Here is a 20,867-nt window from a genome sequence, read left to right as displayed (position 1 = left end):
TTTAATCAAACTCTTTTCAACTGAAACAAAAAACTGTTTCATTCTCAGGAGCCAAAGAAGAATTCTGAATGGCAAACCATGTTTTATACATTTTCAAACACAAGGCATCCTTTAGGAGAATCATATATTATAATAATCAATTCAACGTATGTAACACCTACGTTACCGCGCCTCCTGTGAATGCTTCACATGTTTTGGGCCACCTTGTGGTTACATTTAAACACGTCAATCTAACAGACAAACTAAAGTCCAAATTCCAGTTTTTTGTTTCCTAAAAATTATATAGAAACTAAATAACAACAGTTGCACTTAACCTATAAGTCGAAACATCTAAGTTTATGTTTTCAGTTTATGGATCCAAGATGCTTCATGTTTCAGGAGAAATACATCCAGATTGCTTATTGCAAATACACTTCCTCAATGCATTGTGTGGCTGTGCTCTAGAAAATGATGACATCCTTTCTCCTAATGTTGCATAAGTGTTCTCACATATACTTGTTTTTTTCAGTTGCATTAAACTTCTGTCCTGAATGAGGATGTCTGAACTCTTTAGTTGAGGATGAATTGTTGCAATGAGAACCTGAGGAACGAGGTAAAGACTTCTCACGCAATTATGGATATATCAGGATTGAATTTTTATTAAATTGACTGAATACAAAACCCATCAACAGTATGACAAACAATGAATACAGAAGCAAAACAACATGCAAACCACATGACCGGTCTGTAAAAACAAAGTTAAAACACAACATCAAGAGTGAGACCGAGCTCATAAACAAAACAGAGAACATTTAATATTCAGTTAAAATCATGCATCATTTACAGTCGTAGCTGAACTCTCTCTAATACACACTTAAAGAAGAGAGAGAGTCCTGTTCTTTAAAATACAGTTTCATAGCAGCATCATCACTGGAGAGGAGTTTGTTTTTGAAGTACTGACATTTTACGGGTTAGATATAGATCATACAATATATACAAGAATACACAATCACCTTACACCTGACTGTGAAAAAACAGAATACTCAACTGATACAGTGGCCGGCGAGAATCTGAACCACAAATAGAAACGTCAAACCAGAAGGTCCAGTTAACAAGGCAGAGACTCCGATGCATAAAGCAGAACAGATAATCTGTACATGTAAATATTTTGTGCAGTGACTGAATGTTGCCACCTTGTCGACAGGTGATAGAAGCTGATGATGTGAGGGATGAAAACGTTTGAGGAATGTAGACTACTCTCAGTCTGACTACGAGTGTCTGAAGCGTGACGCTGTCTGTCTGAAAGAAGAGGGAGGAGCCTCCAGCTGCTTTTGTTGGACTCTCAATGGGACTAAACCTTTACACCTCACAGGACTTTTAGCTTTGGACATCAGGCCGCCTGTCTGGACCTGTTGGCTTTTTCTGAGACACCGGCGAGTCTGCTGAGGGGGCTTGGAATCTCCAGGACCGTGAAAAGTCTCCTTCACTTCCTCCGGCTGAGGGGGCATTGTGGGACGAGCTGGGCAGCCATCACTCCACTGATCCAGAAGGTCAAAGGGCGTTCGATCACCAGTGGCGAGGCCCCGCTCTCATTCTGGCTGCGGACTGGAGTTCCAGGAGAAAAAGCTGGGCAGTTTGAAGAGGGAATCCCTCCGACCCGGATCCGGCAGGGTCAAGGTCTCCGGAGCGGACTTCTTCCTGGGGCGCTCCTTCGGCACCGACAGGAACTCGGGGGCCTCCGTGGAGAGCGGAGTGGACGGGGCGCTGCTGGGGCCGCTGTGGGCGCTGGACGGTAGGGGGGTCTCTGAGATGGAGATGGCGGGGGGGAAGGTTCCGATCTTCAGGTTGGTGGCCTCTTGTGTGGCTCGCTCGTACTCTCTGACCTCCTCCATGGTCATGTCTGTGGGGAGGGAGGACACGCGTCAGAAGAGGGACGGGGGTCTACAGGGGGACGCTGTGAGGAGGGTCTAATGATTGACATGGAATGAATGGACGTTGGACATGGTCGTACTTTACTAACAGTCCAACTATTGTTATATCTGTTCCATGTAAAGAAATGAGGAAGCAGGAAAAGGAAAACTGACTGTAGGAGCTATTTATAGGGTGTTAGTATTTAGTTATTTTATGCATAAGTAATATCGTTTAATTATTCTACATGTTTGCTTGTTTAGGGTAGATTGTTTGATATATTAAGATAGTTTTTCTATAGTTTCCTTTGTTCTTTTGTTTGTTTGACCAAATAAATCATCAGAAACACAGAATTCTGTTTGGACAATAACCTATTTTTGCCACAAACCCCATGATGCATCAGTGCTCCTTTGATTTAAGTTTGTTTTAGGATTTTTCGGACAATTGTCCACCATACTGACAGTAACATGGAAATATGTTTATTTGATGATATGACTCGATATGCTTGTTTATCAATGTCTATTCTTAGAACAGGTCGTAGGAGGAAGAGCAGTGATTCCAAACCAGGGGAACCTTTATTTATCATATTTGGGTTGGAGAGGTAAAAAAACAAACTGGTGTGTTGCTGTTCTTTATAAATATATTTCCAATATCCACAAAGCTGCACGGTCAGTTTTAAAAACGACACAATGTGCTGCAAGGTGTTTGAAACTGAGTCAGCATGCAGGCAGAGTGGTTGAAAGATTTAGTTATAAGTAATGGATTAATGGTCAAAACATTCAGCTTTTGCAGCACTAAGTGTTATTAATAGTAAGAATGCAAACTTTAGCTTTCTGTTCAGTCCAAACGTATCAAAGACACGATTATTCTGACATCTCATTTAAACCCACATCAGACCAGAGATCCTTCAAACAAAAAGCTGCACAGCATCAAACAGCTGTGACTAATACGATCAGAGAAGGTTGTTCAAAAACCAACATATGGCTGAACATTTGTACGAAGATAATAATCTACACTGTTATGATGGGTTGCCTGTAGCACAGTGGTTTAAAGCAGATTAAATAAGAACGTCTCAGAAGAGGCGGGAAATGAATCATGAAGTAGAGGAGATGAAAAGATCAGTTCTGTGACCTTTCAATCAAAATGAAAAACTCAAATCAAATTAGACAGCACCGTTATTTTAGAAGATGAAATAAATACAAAAACAACATGATTCAGCAACAGGAACCGCTCCAAAGCTGTAATTCTATAAAGTCGCAAATGAAGACAGTGCTCACTGGATCTCTGACATAAATAAACATAAATGCACCACCATGTCGTTATCTGTGACGGATGAAACGCTCAACAACGGCACAAAGGATTACAGAGTTCTCTCTCCATTCAGAGAGATTGTCATCTTTATAAATGTTTAAAGCCAACAACAAGAGAATACTGTATGAAGAATATTGGTAGCTATGAGACACATGGGCAAACCGCTGAGTTTCTGATAATCAAAAGGCAAAACATCCCATTTGTTCGTGCTTTTCAGTGAACTCAAAGATGTTTCACAACATAAAAATGGCCTTGCTATAAAAGACATATTCTCTGACTTCTGACGACAATCTTGAGGTGAGTCAGAGTCTGAACACTAAACTAACCCACCTCTCTAACAAACTCACCAATCCACTCATCCACCCAGGCAAAGGCCTGCCTGTGTCCTAACAGCAGGACATCTCGAATCACCTGAGCAGAAAGAGAGAAAGAGAAAGGAAAGAGGAAGAGAGAGAGAAAGAGTGAAAGAGAGAGAGAAAGAGAGAGAAAGAGGAAGAGAGAGAGAGAAAGAGAGTGAAAGAGGAAGAGAAAGAGGAAGAGAAAGAGGAAGAGAAAGAGAAGAGAGAAAGAGAGAAGAGAAAGAGAAGAGAAAGAGGAAGAGAAAGAGGAAGAGAAAGAGAGAGAAAGAGAAAGAGAGAAAGAGAGAGAGAGAGAAAGAGAGTGAAAGAGGGAGAGAAAGAGGAAGAGGAAGAGAAAGAGGAAGAGAAAGAGAAAGAGAGAAAGAGAAGAGAAAAGAGAAAGAGAGAGAGAAAGAGAGAAGAAAGAGAGTGAAAGAGGGAGAGAGAGAGAGAGAAAGAGGAAGAGAAAGAGGAAGAGAAAGAGGAAGAGAAAGAGGAAGCAGGATCACAGAGGAGGAGAGATAAAGAGGATGTGAATCACAACGCGTTAACTCTGAAGGTCGTTAAGGATTTAAGAACATTTCCATGATTCTAAATGTTTCCGTTCACCCCTGGGGGGGGGTGATTAATATGAGTCACTCCCGGTGTTACCATGTGAATAATGGCCCTGACTGTGTGTGTGTGTGTGTGTGTGTGTGTGTGTGTGTGTGTGTGTGTGTGTGTGTGTGTGTGTGTGTGTGTGTGTGTGTGTGTGTGCGCTTCGGGCAAGGAGAGCACAGCGATGGTTCACCCCGGGGACTGATGCTGCAGAGGGTGAGGCCAAATGCATTTTGGGAAATAAGAGCTGTGGAGTTTAAACTGTGCAGCTGATGTAAAGGGAGGCGGTGCAGGGGAATATATATGTATATATATATATATATATATATATATATGTATATATATATATATATATATATATATATCTGTAGGACGGGAACAGGGCCGACATTGTAGAAGGTTAAAAACGGAACATCTGATTTGGTTCATGGCCAGCTGCTGGTGTGTCACATGTTTTCAGATCAGAAAAAGAAACGCCTTAAGCTCTGACACTGATCTGCACGGGTCAAACAGTTCCACTGGTATTTCTTTTTATCCCGACCTTGTGTACAAACTGCTCCACACGCGTCTGCAGGCCCCAGACTTCAAACTTGACTGTGACCAGTTTGTAGGAGCACATGATGGGCTCATGGCTGTTGATCCATCCTTCCTGCAGGAGGCCTCGGCTGGTCTTCTTAGACTTAAAGTAATGCAGGTCCTGCAAGATCATGAGAAACCGGTTTAGAGAAAAGGTAAGAGCAGAACAAACCTGTACCTTATTAAAATGCTGTTTCCCATCATGTATCCTCCCCGCCCAGAGAACCTGATCCCCAGCAGTCATTATGAGTGGGAGTCCCTAATCACAAGCGTAACATGCATTAATCACTGCTCCCTATGGACTCATTATTCTGTCGTCTCATTTGTCTTGGGGTCACGTGTCAGACTGTGACAGTGTGTGGGGGTGATACACAACTCTATCAGCCCGGCTGTGAGAACACTGAGGTGGATAAAGCCTGTTGCATTTGTATGACTGCCATACGTTCAGTTGCAGACCTTTAAAAAGATAACTGATATACTGAAACATTCAGTTTTTGTACAGATGAATCAAACAATGTCACATGTTAGAGGTGCTGGGTAGCAGGTCTTTGTACTATTAGACAAAGCCAGGCTAGCTGTTTCCACTTGTTACCAGTGTTTGTGCTAAGCTAAGCTAACAGGCTGTAGAATAAGTATGAAACAAGTATGTCTGTGACCGTTGTCTTTTATCTCTTAGATGTAATATGGATAAGAAAACTCTGTGGAGTCTGAGTCCAGCATGTAAAAAACATCACACTTGCTTTTAGTTCATTGATGCTTCTGAGGTGTCTGACTTTATTAATGAAACAGTAAACTATGTGGTGCAAAAAACATCCGTCTTTAAAATCAAATGATATTTACATTGGTCATGTGACATCCACTTTTAGCCCTGGACAGCATCTCTGTGCTATTTATAGCCGTGAGAGGATGAAAGCAGAATACCATAAAGCCTGGTGGGAGGTATGTATGTGTGTGTGTGTGTGTGTGTGTGTGTGTGTGTGTGTGTGTGTGTGTGTGTGTGTGTGTGTGTGTGTGTGTGTGTGTGTGTGTGTGTGTGTGTGTGTGTGTGTGGTCAATAATAAAACACCGATGCAGTGACATCATGGCCCCTCGTGATTATTAATAGCTCAGCTTTTTATGACCACACACACACCACACACACACACACAACACACACACACACACACACACACACACACACACACACACACACACACACACACACACACACACACACACACACACACACACACTCACACACACCTCCCCCTCACATAAACATGCATTTCCATCACTCTGAAGACGGCCAGCTGGTGGTCAAGAGAAAGATGAGACTCCATTCTCTCCATCTGCTCACACACCATGTCTTCTTTTCATTTCTCATTGGTGGACTTCTTTGATCCTCCTTCCTCTGTCTTTGTGTGTGTGTAATCATTATCTCTGTGCTCCTCCACACTCATACAACATATGTATTTGTATCATGAGGTCACTGACTTGACCCCCCCTCACCTCTGACTCCTTGTAGTGGCGCTCTGGGATCTCATCGTAGACGATGTCCACGAAACACACCTCCGTCTCCTCGTCTCTGCTCTCGCTGCAAAAGATCTGAGGAACAGGAAAAGATCAATGTGTGAGGAGGACGTTTACATGAGGAGGGCTTGATATACGCTGTGATGTCCTCTGTCTCTTTGTGCTTCACACACTTATGTACAGAAAGGGGAAAAGAACATTTCATATTTCACAGGAAAGCAGAGGTTCAAAGGCAATAACATAATACCTTGTTGGTCTTAAAAGCACAAAGCACAGGTGTCCTTCCTCCTGGCTTTAACACACTAAACAGAGCGGATGAATGTGACTCACTCCTGTGTCTGAATCACACAGGAACACTAAAGCAATGTCGTCCAGCTATCTGCTCCTTTCAGACCATTCCACCGCTGCTGTGTCACAGAGAGGTGATCTCACTTTCATAAACGTTCATACAGGTGTAGTGGTGAGAGGGATGATACGCTTATGCAAAGAGACGAGGGGGAGAAGAAAGAACAGAGGAAGAAAAGAAGAACAGACTGCACAAAGGGTGGAGGCGTCGGCAGGAGGTGTGAACTTGAGCGCGGGAGGAGCAGAACACTTCTGAAACACCTCCACTTGTTACGATCAGCTTCAAATGTGAAATCATGAGCGTCTGTTGAACCATACTGGGGTTTGCAACTCCACCGAGCCGCCACTAGGTGGAGCTGCAACCTTTTGTTTTCAGCCACATGATGGATGGAGGCAGTATTGCCCCTACTTCTACCAATGTCTGAAGTCAAGCTATGTGCTTTTAACAACAATTAAGATTCAACAAAAAACGATTAAAAGCATCATTACATTAAACTGAAATGATGGGATGGTTCTGTGATGTCTTTGACTTTAAGCTCTTCATTGTTATGTATCTACAGAATCTTAGCAGGCAATAGATTGTTTATGACTTCTTTATGTTTTACTATTGATGTTCTGACGGACCTGCATCTGACTGTTATAACTTCATAAATGTAGTCTCATAAATGTCCAAAGGTTCTACAGGACTGAGAACACAGTAGACTGAGTGCTAAACCTCTTCACATCTTTCACCAGAGGAACCTTAATCATCAGCAAAACCTCACAATGATGCTGTCTCCTTCTGACAACGAGAGTTCACCGCTCAGACTTGGAGGCTTTGAAGCAAGAAGATGGGGGGAAAGAGTCAATAAAATAGTTGGACTGATGCAACAGGGGAATGGGAAATGTACGAGACAGGAGGTTCTGTTGAAAAGCCACGCTGAGATCCTTTTTGCTTTCTTCAGATCTTCCCACATGATACGATCCAACCACACCACACTCTGAGCTCCACTCACCTTATCGTTGCTCCCTTTGTTGTCCTCGTATTTGGTCTCTATGTGGATGGAAAACTTGGGCAGGAAGGAGCACTGGAGAGGAAAGAAAAGACAAAAGTGAGTGAGAATGTGATGCTTAGGTTTGGACCAGATCGAATCCCAAAGGATGAGGTGTGAGAGTTACTGTGTGTCTTTACGTCTGTGTTGTGATAATGATTATTCTCTCACTGTGTAGATTTACTGCAGCACCACACACACACACACACACACACACACACACACACACACACACACACACACACACACACACACACACACACACACACACACACACACACACACACACACACACACACACACTTTATTGCCTGCCGTTCATCAGCTCTTAACAGCAGTTTCATTAGATTAAAACATAACACTTCCTATTATTATAAGACCAGATAATACTGATTACATAAGCTGCCGATGTACAAGCTGGTGTGTGTGTGTGTGTGTGTGTGTGTGTGTGTGTGTGTGTGTGTGTGTGTGTGTGTGTGTGTGTGTGTGTGTGTGTGTGTGTGTGTGTTTGTGAATGTGTGTTTATGTGCGCCACAGGAGTTCTAAGACAGCAGGAGGGATGAGGAAGGAAAGAACAAGCTAAAGAGTCCTAATACCTCCAGATTCCGTCGTCTGGAAGTCAAAGAGGTTTTGGTTACATGCCTGAAATAATGTGAGTGGTTAACACAAGCTGAAGAGATTTAAACGTTTTGTTATGTAAAATTAAATACACCTTTAAATACCCATTTCTTGAATTCTGTAGCATTTACATATCTTTACAAAGGCAGGGGGGCATTGTTACTGTAATTACTGTGCAGTGCAGTTAATCGGTGCACTGGCCTTGTGGCTCATAGAATCAGACAACAAGCAAAGTGTGTGTGAATGTGTGTGTGAGAGGAAGGCAGAGGATGAACACGTACGTCCTCCATGGGAAGACAGATAATAAGGCTAAGCTTTTATACAGAATCACATTGAGTAATAATCTCATAATACAGTATGCAGCATTTTCATGGACTGATGCAGCCGCACACTTCATGCAGTGTGTGTTGTGTTCATGCACTGGTTTCCTGCCAAAGAGGTGCTTTGAGCTTTTCCTTTTTAAATTCCAGTCATTTTCTTTAGCTTTTCTTACAAAAGTTGATTGATGAAACTCCTATGTCTCACAAAGACACTGCTGAAAAGAGTCTGAAGTCATGTGATTGTTGATAATTGAACTCAACAAATACACCCCTCGCTCTCGCTCCTCTTTGTCCATACATGAAATAGTTATGACGATATTTCACTAAAATCCAGAAATGTCATCCTGTTGGTGTCGAGCAGAGAGAGGGAAGCATGACATGAAGACAACATATTTTAATAGCAAAGTCATTGTCACTGCCCATACCAATTATTATCCTGATCTTTTGCACCATCACCACCTCCACCTCCGGCTAATCATGGCACACCGTTCCCCAGACTAATCAGTCCCACGAGCACCATCAACGCGGTAAATACTGTCCGTGTTGTTAGAGGCTATTATCATAATCATGATGATTGCTGATTGTTGAATTGTGTGAGTGGCTTTGTTCACCTACAGCATGTTGTTCCACCAAAGGTTGTTCCTGCTAATTCTTCGTCAACACTCTCGGACTTCACGACCTCCATGACCTCCTGCTACTCCCAGATGTTCCATGCATCTGCACAGTCTCAGGGGAGACGATCGGCCGGCTGATTTTATTCATCCTCATTGATGTTTCCTTGATGCCTGACATAAGGTGTGCAGGCAAATGTTCCTCTAATGTCCCAGAGCAAATAATTAGTGCTCTTTTCTCAGTGGCTGTAAATGAACCAGTCTTATCACGGAGAGCTTTGGGGCTTCTGAATGATTTTAAAGGAATATAAGCTTGATTAGTTGATATTTTAAGGAGGATCGGTGCAGCAGGAGTGAAGGGGTTGCATCAAACAATCAGAGAAGAACGATCTAGGCCTGAAGGGGAAGTTCTTACGACTCGATTTACATTTCAACCTTCATTATGTACCCGAGCTCTAGAGAAGTAAATGAAACAACTTCCTTTCAGATACAAGCGGCTGAAATGAGTTCCCTTTACAGGTTGTCTTTGTTTATGCATATGATGAGGAGGTCATATATTCTGATATATCCATTTATCAGGATGGAGGGATTAAATATATACTACTCGACACCATGACTCTGACTCGGATGAGCAGAGGAAGATGAATGGTTGATTATTACTGTCTCTTGGGTAACTTTTTTAATTGTTATGTAAAACACAAACTAATCATTTAGTCAGAAGGATTACAGATGTGCACAGTGTGACAGATGTTGCTGCAACACATTTCTATATCACGATTCAAAGACCCATGAACTCCTGCTGCAGACTGGAGCGTCACATACATTTGCCATCCAGTGCCATCAGCATTCAGGGAGTGTAACCCCCCCTTTAACCTCTACACCACAAAGATTAACATGTCAGCTTCTGGATCAAAGTGGGTTTTTTTTGTATGTATGATTTTGTGTGTACATGTGCATGGGTGCAGACACATGGATAGTACTCACCGTGTACTCTGACCATATTCCCATCAGAGGCCATCAGTGTAATGGGCAGAGACGGGGGGGTGATGGGTGCAGACAGGTAGAAGAGAACGGGGGAATGAAACAGTGTGAGAGAGATGAGAAAAAACTATTTAGTTCAAAGTGGACAAAGGACCATTACGCCACAGCAAGAGCACTTCAGTCTCAGCGATTGAGACGAGCACATTCTTTTATGACAGTCTCATAAAAAAAGAAGGTATTATGGACATACTGTGCAAACAGGAGACCTTGTTGTTATGCATGCTGCAGTGCTTCCAGTTACTAAAAGTTCAACATATCTGCAGACTGATGATGGTGTATTAACTGTCACTATTTTTTGTTACGCTTGTGTTCATGTTAAACTTATCTTTCACTAAAACCTTCCTTTCCTCTCTCCATCTCTTTCTCCATCACCCTCTTGACCTCTGTCTCCCACCCCTCCCTGCATTCTGCTCATTGTGTTGGAATGGATATTGCTTCCATATCCCTTTGCCCTCTAAATGATCCCATATGATGGCTGCTAGCAGGTGAACGAAGCCATGTTTGTAGAGCGCTGCAGGGAATGTATGTGTGTGTACATTGTTCTAGTTAGTTATTTTTAAATTAGTGTAATTAATTGATTATATAATATATATATATAATTAATAACCAGTAGACCACACAACACTAACAATCTGTGCATTATAAATACACTGTGCAATATAATAGTTATTCTGTCTGTATATATAATATTTTAGTTATTGTGGATTTTTTTATTTTGTTTTTAAATATTTTAAATATTTTAAAATTAAATATATATTTTTTAATATTCTTTACTGTTTTTACTGCTTATTTATTTATAATACTTGTTTTTTACTTACGTCTCTTGTTTGCACTGTCCTCTATGCTGCTGTAAATCCTGTAAATGTCCCCGCTGCGGGACTAATAAAGGATTATCTTATCGTATCGTAAAACTTGCAGAAAGCCGTGCTATTACGGAGAGAGAAATCTGTATTTAAAGGGACAGGTTGCCTAGTTCTTTTTAAACCAATGCTAATATTTGTTACATAATATAGTGTTCTTCTGAGACAATTGCAGCACAAGGATGTGTAATTAATAATTAAAGTATTACCTGTGATAGTGTAAGGGTAATAGTTCCAAGCCTTCTCCGTGACATAGAAGATTTTGGGGACCACTGCTCTGGCCCAGCTGGGCAGCTTGCTGAAACACACAGGAAGAGCAGATGTATTTGGAAAGTGTACACTGAAAAATGTATAGAGGACTGATGATATGAAACAGCTTGTGGACTGTAGAGGGAAAGTAGTCCTTTGTAAAGGTTGCTCCACTCTATTCCTATCACCCAGAAAAAGCAATGACAGGAATCCAGCTGTTTGTGGAGCCATGGGGGCCATACAGCAGCCGTGATGGCCCCTGGGGAAGTTGATTACACTGATTACAAGCTCCACCCTGCAGTGGACCTTCAGAGGGGGCACAGAGAGAGAACACAGAACTAGCTATTACTCGGCACAAATTGAATCTAGTATGCGGACAGTTGCAGCCAAGTAACCTGCATTTTATCGGGCGTCCCATCAAAATGCAAATGATTACCGAGGGAAGAGAAACAACAGGGGCCGAACCTTTCTGAGCTGGAGGGAGATTGCCAAGGCAAATATTTGGAAAAAATGCATAATTTCAAAAGGTGAAAAGTGATACCTGTAATAATGGAACATTAAGTCCTGATTAGCAAGAAAGAAAAATGAGTGCAGCCGGTCTCATTATCGAGTCCCTTCAGAAACATCACTGCACTCCACCACAGCTGGTTCAGGTTACTGCAGACTGAATTTCAGCCAATCAAGCGAGGCAAATAGTGCCATAATTGGACACACATCAAACATTAAGCTTGATACAGAGTCTGTATGGACCGTTGGGACGAGACGGACGCTTCCCTCTGGTCTCCCTCCAATGTGTGCAGACACAGCAGACTGGTCACATGTCCTCACACTGCCTCAACAACAAGACACACACACACACACACACACACGCACACACACGCACACACACACACACACACACACACACACACACACACACACACACACACACACACACACACACACACACACGCACACACACACACACACACACACACGCACACGCACACGCACACACACACACACACACACACACACACACGCACACACACGCACACACACACACGCACACGCACACGCACACACACACACACACACACACACACACACGCACACACACACACACACACACACACACACACACACACACACACACACAGCAGCACACAGCAGCTATAACGTGGTAACAGGTGGTCTGTGGGTGGAGGGAGGCAGGCGCGGCGTCCGACAGTGAATGCTCAAATTATCCATCACTTACACTGACCTTATCTCACTCTGCCCACACACACACACACACACACACACACACACACACACACACACACACACACACACACACACACACACACACACACACACACACACACACACACACACACACACACACACACACACACACACACACACGACACTAAATCTTCCTGTCCTCGGAGTTTGTCAATGACACTTCACATTTCCCGAAGGCCCACTTACACCAAACCTTCCCCTCTCTGCCTCTCGCTTTGGTTGTCTCCATGTGGCTCTCTCTTCTCTGTCTCATTGTCTTACTTTTGGGAATGAGTGACCCATTTGATTCTGATCAATGTGGACTTGTCATTTCATCTCAACTTGCAGGTTTCTCTTTCAGTTAGTTAAAAGATTTAAATGTCTTCCTTCCATTCTCATCCATTTAGTTTGTTTACTTCTCATCCTTTGCAATCGTTACAGATCTAATAAGGGAAATCAATGAAGTACTGAACCAGACTTTCACCTGGATTCGTCTCATCAGTGTACTCAATAAAAAGTCCAAGCGTCCTACATACTATTTGTTTTACTGCTGTAATGCTGTACAGCAAAATTGATGCAGGTGTGTCATGACGGTTTATATTCAGAGAAAATTCAAAAATGAGAATGAGGAGGCCAAACTTCAGACTGCACACAGAGAATTCAATTGCAATCCAGATAACAGAAAATGAAATAATCAATTTCACGCTTATCAAGTTTAACAAAGAAACGGAAAATGGGCTTGGAGAGAGATGAAAAGGAACACCTAACTACATGGTCCCCTTTCTTATTCCTGAAACACAACAGCAACGCTTAGTGCAGCTTGCAAAGCCTTATGATACCTAACATAAGCATTTTATGAGATAACCATGTCCTATATGTGACTATACATACTCAGCTATTTGAATAAGACAGATGTTTACATGAACACATCATAAGATATCTGAGCAATGACTAATCTATGTCTTGATACCTGTGATAGAATACTGAGGATCATTAATGTCAGATGCAATATTTATTTATTTAAATATATATATATATAAATAAATAAATATTTAAATAAATATATATATATATTTAAATATATATATATATATAATAAAATAAATATATATATTTAAATAAATAAATATATATATATATACAGTCTACATTTCTCTGGAGCTACACAATCAAAGACAGGTTTCTCTTTTGGGATCAATGTAGTATTAAACCACATTTATACACATTGTTAATATTTTTATTTATTAATATTGAACAAACGTCACAAGGCCAGAGGAAGACACTCACTTGTTGAGGTAGATTCGTTTCTCGGTGAACTGGCCTGATCCGTGCTCGGGGTCCTCATACGGCTCGTTCTGGACCACCTCCACCCCCTCCCCACGTTCACTTTGTTCATGACTGTGTTTACTGATCATGTACAGCTGGCCGATCCGGTACTGAAACACAGACAGGAGACAAACAAACAGAGAAGGTTGATATTAGATGGATGTTTTATTAAATTTAGACAATTAAATGCATGCTGACAAATCAACATTGTTATAGCAACAGACTTTCCTTATACTCATCTGGAGTTCTATTGTGATGAGCGAACTTTGAATGGGAACAATGTGCTCTTTGCTTGAAGGCCAACAACTGACTTTTAAAGCAGCCATAAAAATAAACACAGAAGGGAAAATACCAGGATTACTGCTATCACCTGACACCTGGGGACATTCAGCATACACCCTAAAACATTTGACCACTGGTTACTTAAAAAAATGAAAGGCAACAAAGTGACACTTAATATAATTGATGAATCTTTAATTTCTGAAATTTTGAGTAAAAAGTATTGAATACATTTATTAAATCTAAACAAAAAAAAATATGTAAATGATAATAAAAGCAACAGTTCAAATGTGTTGGATTTAGTAACAGCATGCTAAATGATGAGTTATGTAGGCCAAAAATATGAAGTAAATCCAAATGATTTATATTTACTAAGAATACAATCAAGTTACTAGATAACTGGTGGAAATGTATTTATATTTACTAAATATTTGGCTGAAATGTATTTATATTCAATGAATATTTAGGTGGAATTAATTCATATTTATTAATTATCTATGTGAAATGTATTTATATTCAATGAATATTTAGGTGAAATCATTATTTTATTTTTTTAATCTGGGTTAAATTGAGTTGGATTCATTAAATAAAATAAATAATATCAACTGGAAAGAGAGCTGAGGTATTATGGGCTGTCTGCAGCATTGGACAAAGGCCTCGTATCGGGTCAGAACCAAGCAGTAGCAGCAGCCAGGGAGGTGACCCGATACCACGGCCCCTTGTGGCACATTAGTCAACACCCACGTCTTTCACTCATCACTGAACGACCCACTTGGCCCAAAGACGATGTCCCTCCTGGTCTCTTGGACTGACAGGTTCGTCACACTGCAAATATTTTCCATACATTTGGGAAACGACAAGCATCGGAGATTTCCGACTGCTCGTAGGCCTATTTCCGGGCCGGGTGGAAATCGATACGGCCTTGATGGTGACTTATGCCACTCTGCTGGAATGCCAAGAGGTCATGTAGGACTCCACGGTCACACACACACACACACACACAAACAGAGCCAACCAATGAAAGCTGTGTTAAGCTAATGGAAAAAAAAGGACAAGGACTTCCTGGGATGTTGACTTGTGACTCCACATCCAGCCACAAAAAGCATGGAATGGAGTGAAGAGACATTTGATAGTGTCGTGGAAAACGGGCAAAGTGAATGTGCACCAGTAACCAAGCTCCGGGTATAGCTTCTTATATCACAATGCCAAATGTTTCCATCGCCCGACCACGGGAGAGAAAGCAAAGGGGCCGAGGCAGAGTATTCCCAGCTGGAATGTTGATGGCCGTGTGTTTCTGAATGAACAGCTGTTGGACTCTGGCATCATTTTTCCGCTGCAGGAGGATTCTGTTTTTAGTCACACACAAACACATAACACACACACACACACACACACACACACACACACACACACACACACACACACACACACACACACACACACACACACACACACACACACACACACACACACACACAAGGCACAGTGGCAGTGAGTGATTTGTGCACACAAAACAACAATAGGGAAGAAAAGAGGCTCAAATCGATACTACTGTTACTAATGGATCCAATGATTGTCTGTACGTGAAAGGGGTTTGAACCCAGAGAACTATCTCCTGATCGTGAATTGTGTATGAAGTGTTCCAGCATCACTTAAACAGGCCCTATTATGCTATATTCCGGGTGCATATTTTTATCTCCAGTTCCAACATATTTACATGCGTTAATGCCCATAATCCTCCTTGTTTTTACACATCTTTCTGTCCTCTAGCTCTGATTGGTCAGATAGCCCACTCTGTTGTGATTGGTCAACGTTTCACACTTAAAAAAAAAACTCTTCCTCCAGAGCTTCAGCTCCGTCTCTCTCTTTTGTTGTTTGAGGGCCAAACTAGCCGGAAGGAGTTTAACGTCACTTCCGTAACATTATGACCTCATAAAGTTACATTGTGACCTCATAAAGTTACATTTTGACCTCATACAGTTACATTATGACCTCATAAAAACACACTAAAGGAGAGGGAAAAAGTGGAAAAAGCATAATAGGGCCACTTTAACTCAATGTTTTGTTTTTTTGGGCCTTAACTTTACTGTTTAAGTCTCACTGTAGTGATTTACAGAGGAAGCAGAATATTGTGGAGCATTTAGCAGCTAAAGAGCCAGATATGGGAAGGAGTTAGGGGAAACAATAAAATAAAAAGAGAGTGACCCAAAATATATTATAGAGTGATAATATGTTGATGTTGTGTTTACGGCCTGAATGGCTGTCACAAGGTGAAATTAACCAGCAGGGACATATAGTTTCATAGAAAACGGTTATTCATCCAAATCAACTTCTTCACATCTTTGTCACTGTGTTTACAAAAGAGAGATTTTCTATTCAAAGGCGAAGTAATTGCCGTATTATTAACAACACTGTAGTTTGTTGCATATTTAATCTGTATTTAATTTATAATGTGAGTGTCATTACGATGTAGACTGAAGGAGTTGATGACATTCAGACAGGATGAAGGTTGTCATACAAATCAATGATTACATTTCCTGTTTGGGCCAAACAAAGATGAGAGGTGGTTGAACGGGACACATAAATCTCCCTGCGAGATGAAAAGCATGGAGGCAGAACGCCCACTCGAGGGGCCCGCTGAACGCCACTCTGATGGCCGCCAGCAGCTTATTAACATTAAGCACCATCTTTCATGTTTCCCTTGGCTCATTCAGGGCTCAGCTGTCATGATGTCCTTCCTACCTGCCATTGTTCTCAGCCCCGGTGTGCCGTCTACCTGACGGCTGCCACTGATGAATGAGAGGCTGCTTTCATTGTTGTCTTTGGAAATCTTGCTCTAATGACTAGGAGGCAGAAGTGGTCCTTGCTCAGGCTAGAGTGGCCATGAATAATCTGTTTTTTTTAATACTGTTTTTATTTCCATTGGGCAGGTTCAAGGGCTGACAGCAAGGAGAAAAGATGTTCCGTCGTAGGCGCGGGTGTCGTTTGATTTATTTACGCAGTCAATTTTCTTTCTTATTTTTTTATCTTCACCCTGTTCAGTCACTTTTAGCACTCAGTCCTCTGTTGTCCTCAGGAACATTTACTCTGCTGCCCGTTGTTACTGGAGGTTGAGCGCTAAAAGACCATTTTTCAGAGGACGAGCTGACCCAAGAAAAATACCATCTTGTTGTCGGTCTCTACTTCCTTTCTTTCAATCCCTTCGTGAAACTCCCGTTTTCATATCAGCCAGCAGTCCGTTAGCTTAGCTCAGCACAAAGAATAGAAACAGGTTTTTTTTTTTAACACCTCAAATGTTTAATCTTATACAAAAACTGGAGAGCAAAAATGACAATTCACCATTACTGCAAAAAAGCCCCGAAATAGTCAGAGACATAACCCACCATCAAATAATGAATTGTCGTTTTAACACTATAGTTTTTGGATTGATTATTCAAACAGATTTTGTTTTCATTTGGAGTAGAGCTGCAACGATCAATCGATTAGCTGTTAACTATTAAATTAATTGGCAACTATTTTCAGGATCGATATATTGGTTAAAGTCAATTTTTTTATAAAAAAAAAACAAGTGAAAATTCTCTGATTCCCGCTCCTAACTGTAGATATGTATTTGTTTCTTTAGCCCTCTATGACAGTAAACTGATCATCTTTGAGTTTTGGACAAAATGAGACATTTGAAGATGTCATTTTTTGGCTTTTGGAAACACTGATCAACATTTTCAAATGACCAAATAACTGAATGATTAATCAAGAATGTAATCAACAGGTTAATCGACAATGAAAATAATCGTTAGTTGCAGCCCTAGCTTGGACAGAGCAAGGCTAGCTGTTTCCCAGGTTCTTGTCTTTGTGCTAAGCTAAGCTAAGCAGCTTAGCCGTCGCCTTATATTCAAAAGGGCAAATGTGATAATGGTGCAAACCGGAGACGACTACACACACACACACACACACAAGTATAAAACAATCATGAACGAATCCAAGCGCCCCTCTGTGCAGCCAGGAGAACCAGAGGCAAATAAGAACATTTCCAAAAATGTAAAACTTTTACTTTAACAAGCAGATTAATTCAACATTATCACATGACAATATCGGTTCAAGGTAATGGCAGCAATGTCCTGGTTATATTTAAATGTAGTCCCAAACACAGGAGTTAATGAAAGACTTCCTGTTCTTTGGAAATTGAGAGTATTTTCCCCAGGGAATGCAAAAAGAAAACTAACTACAGCGCATTAACGAAACATGCTGCTTAGAACAAAAACATGCAGCCGAGTTGCCATGGCTTAATACGCATGTATGAAAAGTAAAATACTATTTAAAGATGAAAGCCTTCAAACTATTCTGTGATCAGACTGAGCCTCTCTGTTCTAACACAACAGCAGGTGGTGGGGAGCTGTCATTGTGCTGCAGCCAAGGAGAGTGTTAGTGGGAGTGTAAGATAAGAATCCTGACAGAACACACACACTTCCTCTTATTAGAAAAGACGAGGCACAATGCATACATGTAATTAAAATGTAACCACAGACAGATTAATTACTGCTTAAAGCTCTCTGTATTCTTGGATACATGACTGAGCTCCTGTTCAGATAAATGGCTTCTGCAGTTTGATGTCCATTTTAGGATTGTGTGTAGCGGTGCAACGGATCATAAAACTAACGGTTCGTCTGGCATCACTGTTTCCAGTCACAGATCTGATCAGCACAAAGAACTCCTCCGAGGCCGCAGAGTCAGAATCCTTGAAGGCTGAGGCAAGGCGGAGATGCAGAACCCCTCTGGAGGGGGCGAACAGGAGGACAACCAAGGCGGACAGGCAGAACCCCTCTAGGGGGGGGGCGAACTGGAGGACGACAGGACCTCTCTGGGGGTCAGCCACGAAGACGACCAGGCCGAGGGGCCTCCTCTCTGGAGGTCGGGCGAGGGTCTGTCGAGGCAGGCAGATCCTCTCTGGAGGTCGGGCGAGAGGCTCTGGAGACTGGGGCTCTCGGACCTGGGGCTCTGGCGGCAAGGCGGGAACAGGAGCAGGGGGAAGCTGCGACCCGGCGGAAGCAGGTGGACGCTGCAAACCAGCCAGCCGGGACGGGACTGGAGTCGGCCGTGGCGCCGACAGGACGGGCGGTGCAGGAGTCGGCCGGGGCGCCGACAGGAGTCGGGGAAAGGTGCAGGAGTCGGCAGGAAAGCCGACGGGTCAGGAGTCGGCAGGAACGCCGGGGACAGGAACCGGCCGGGACGCCGACGAGTCAGGAGCCGGCCAGAACGGCGAAGGGTCAGGAGCCGGCCAGAACGCCGACCGGACAGGCGTCGGCCGGAAAGCTGGCGAGACAAGCTTAGGGACAGGCTGAGCGAAGGTCTGTGAAATGGCTGTCGTGAGCTGCTGAACCTGGTTAAACAGGGCAGTCCAGGCCTGGTTGCTGCTCGCCAGGGCGTGGCGAACGTCAGCGGTGTTGGTGACAACCTGGGTCTCGCGTCTGTGGAGCGCCTGTTCGATGAACCCGAACCGGGCCTGTGACGAGGTGTCGAACACTGGGTCCATGTCGAGGCCAGATCGTACCGTCACGGATGTGGTGTGGACCCAAAAGCAGAACGACCAGGAGACAGATAAAGTTCTGGAGCTTTATTCAAAGCTGAGCACACAGCAGACAGACAGGCAGGGTCAGACTCACAGTGGGAAACAGGCAGGGGATCAGGCAGACGGAAACCAGAGGAAGCGGAGGCTAATCTCGTGGTCGGGGACAGAAGGCTGAGTCGTTGACCGGGGCACAGGCAAGGCAGGGAAGTCCAGACAGGCAGGGTCGGCAACGGGAAATCAGTCCACGGGAAATTGCTGGAAGGTCTGGCATGAATGCGGCGAACAATCTGGCAGCGAGTGTGTGAATGACTGGGGTTTAAATACTGCAGGGTGGAGGTGCAGCAGAGTGAGCAGGTGAGAGTGATTGTGCTGATGAGGTGGGCGTGGCAGACAGGTGCACTGCATGAGGCTGATTAGATGAGTGAGGGAGAGTGTGGTGAGAGAGAGAGGGCTGGGAGTGGCCGGAGTGAACTGAGAGAGAGTGACAGGCAGGTGAACAGAGTGAGCCAATTAGGTGAGTGAGACAGAGTGACAGGGAGTATGGAGCTACTGACAGTATGGAGGAAGAACTGTGACAGTTGGAGAGAAAACGACTGAAAACGAGACTATTTGTGCTTCAGATAAGAGCTTTAAGTGAGTAAATCTGTGTTCTAGGAAAACACTGGTATAGACAGCATGTAAAGACCAAACACATTATTCAATAATTGAACAATTATGTTGAAAGCTCTCTGGAAATTATAGTAGTAGAAAAGACAATATCAGCATAATAAAATCAAATCACAGCCAGGCTGCTCTTATTGGAGGGATCTGCATCGGAGTCATTTCAACATGTAACATGAACATGAACTGCTGTGACAAAGACCACTACAGGAGATCATTCCTGCCAACAACAAGGACAGGAAGGTTCCCCATAACGGACCAAGACGAACAAAAACACTCTAACCCTGGACTCATACATCTTTCAATTATGAGATCCATCATGAATATACTCGATGTGACAACAGAGAGACAAGGCTGAGCTTGTTAAGGTACAAAACTTATGTTCCAGTTTAGTCTGAGTACTCCTGTGGTGCGGCTGCTAATGCTTAACACACACACACACACACAACACACAACACACACACACACACACACACACACACACACACACACACACACACA

The 20,867-nt window shown here is 42.7% G+C and overlaps 1 protein-coding gene across 1 annotated transcript; it reads right to left on the bottom strand.

The window, feature by feature from the left end:
* Positions 1–725: 725 nt before the first annotated feature.
* On the bottom strand, positions 726–19,670 carry pitpnc1a (phosphatidylinositol transfer protein cytoplasmic 1a). Its single transcript, XM_054607201.1, has 9 exons — positions 19,518–19,670; positions 13,826–13,995; positions 11,254–11,342; positions 10,128–10,135; positions 7,559–7,630; positions 6,198–6,293; positions 4,675–4,830; positions 3,546–3,609; positions 726–1,879 (listed from the first exon to the last, which is right to left on the bottom strand). Exons 1-9 carry the CDS (start codon positions 19,668–19,670, stop codon positions 1,569–1,571), a joined length of 1,119 nt encoding a protein of 372 aa, XP_054463176.1. The 3' UTR covers positions 726–1,568.
* Between the last annotated feature and the right edge of the window lie 1,197 nt (positions 19,671–20,867).

Source organism: Anoplopoma fimbria, chromosome 11 (assembly GCF_027596085.1).
Source record: "Anoplopoma fimbria isolate UVic2021 breed Golden Eagle Sablefish chromosome 11, Afim_UVic_2022, whole genome shotgun sequence".
Lineage (NCBI taxonomy): Eukaryota > Metazoa > Chordata > Actinopteri > Perciformes > Anoplopomatidae > Anoplopoma > Anoplopoma fimbria.
The sequence above is the reverse complement of the archived record's forward strand: the minus strand, read 5'-3'. Positions and strand labels throughout refer to the sequence as shown.

Bases quoted from the DNA above. Each gene is read 5' to 3' on its own strand.
- pitpnc1a (XM_054607201.1), bottom strand. From the start codon at position 19,670: ATGGACCCAGTGTTCGACACCTCGTCACAGGCCCGGTTCGGGTTCATC. The intron at 13,996-19,517 runs GTTCAGCAGCTC...TCTCTGTTTGTT, and splicing joins GGACTGCCCTGTTTAACCAG to TGTCTCCTGTCTGTGTTTCA. The intron at 4,831-6,197 runs GTGAGGGGGGGT...ATGATCTTGCAG, and splicing joins GCCACTACAAGGAGTCAGAG to GACCTGCATTACTTTAAGTC.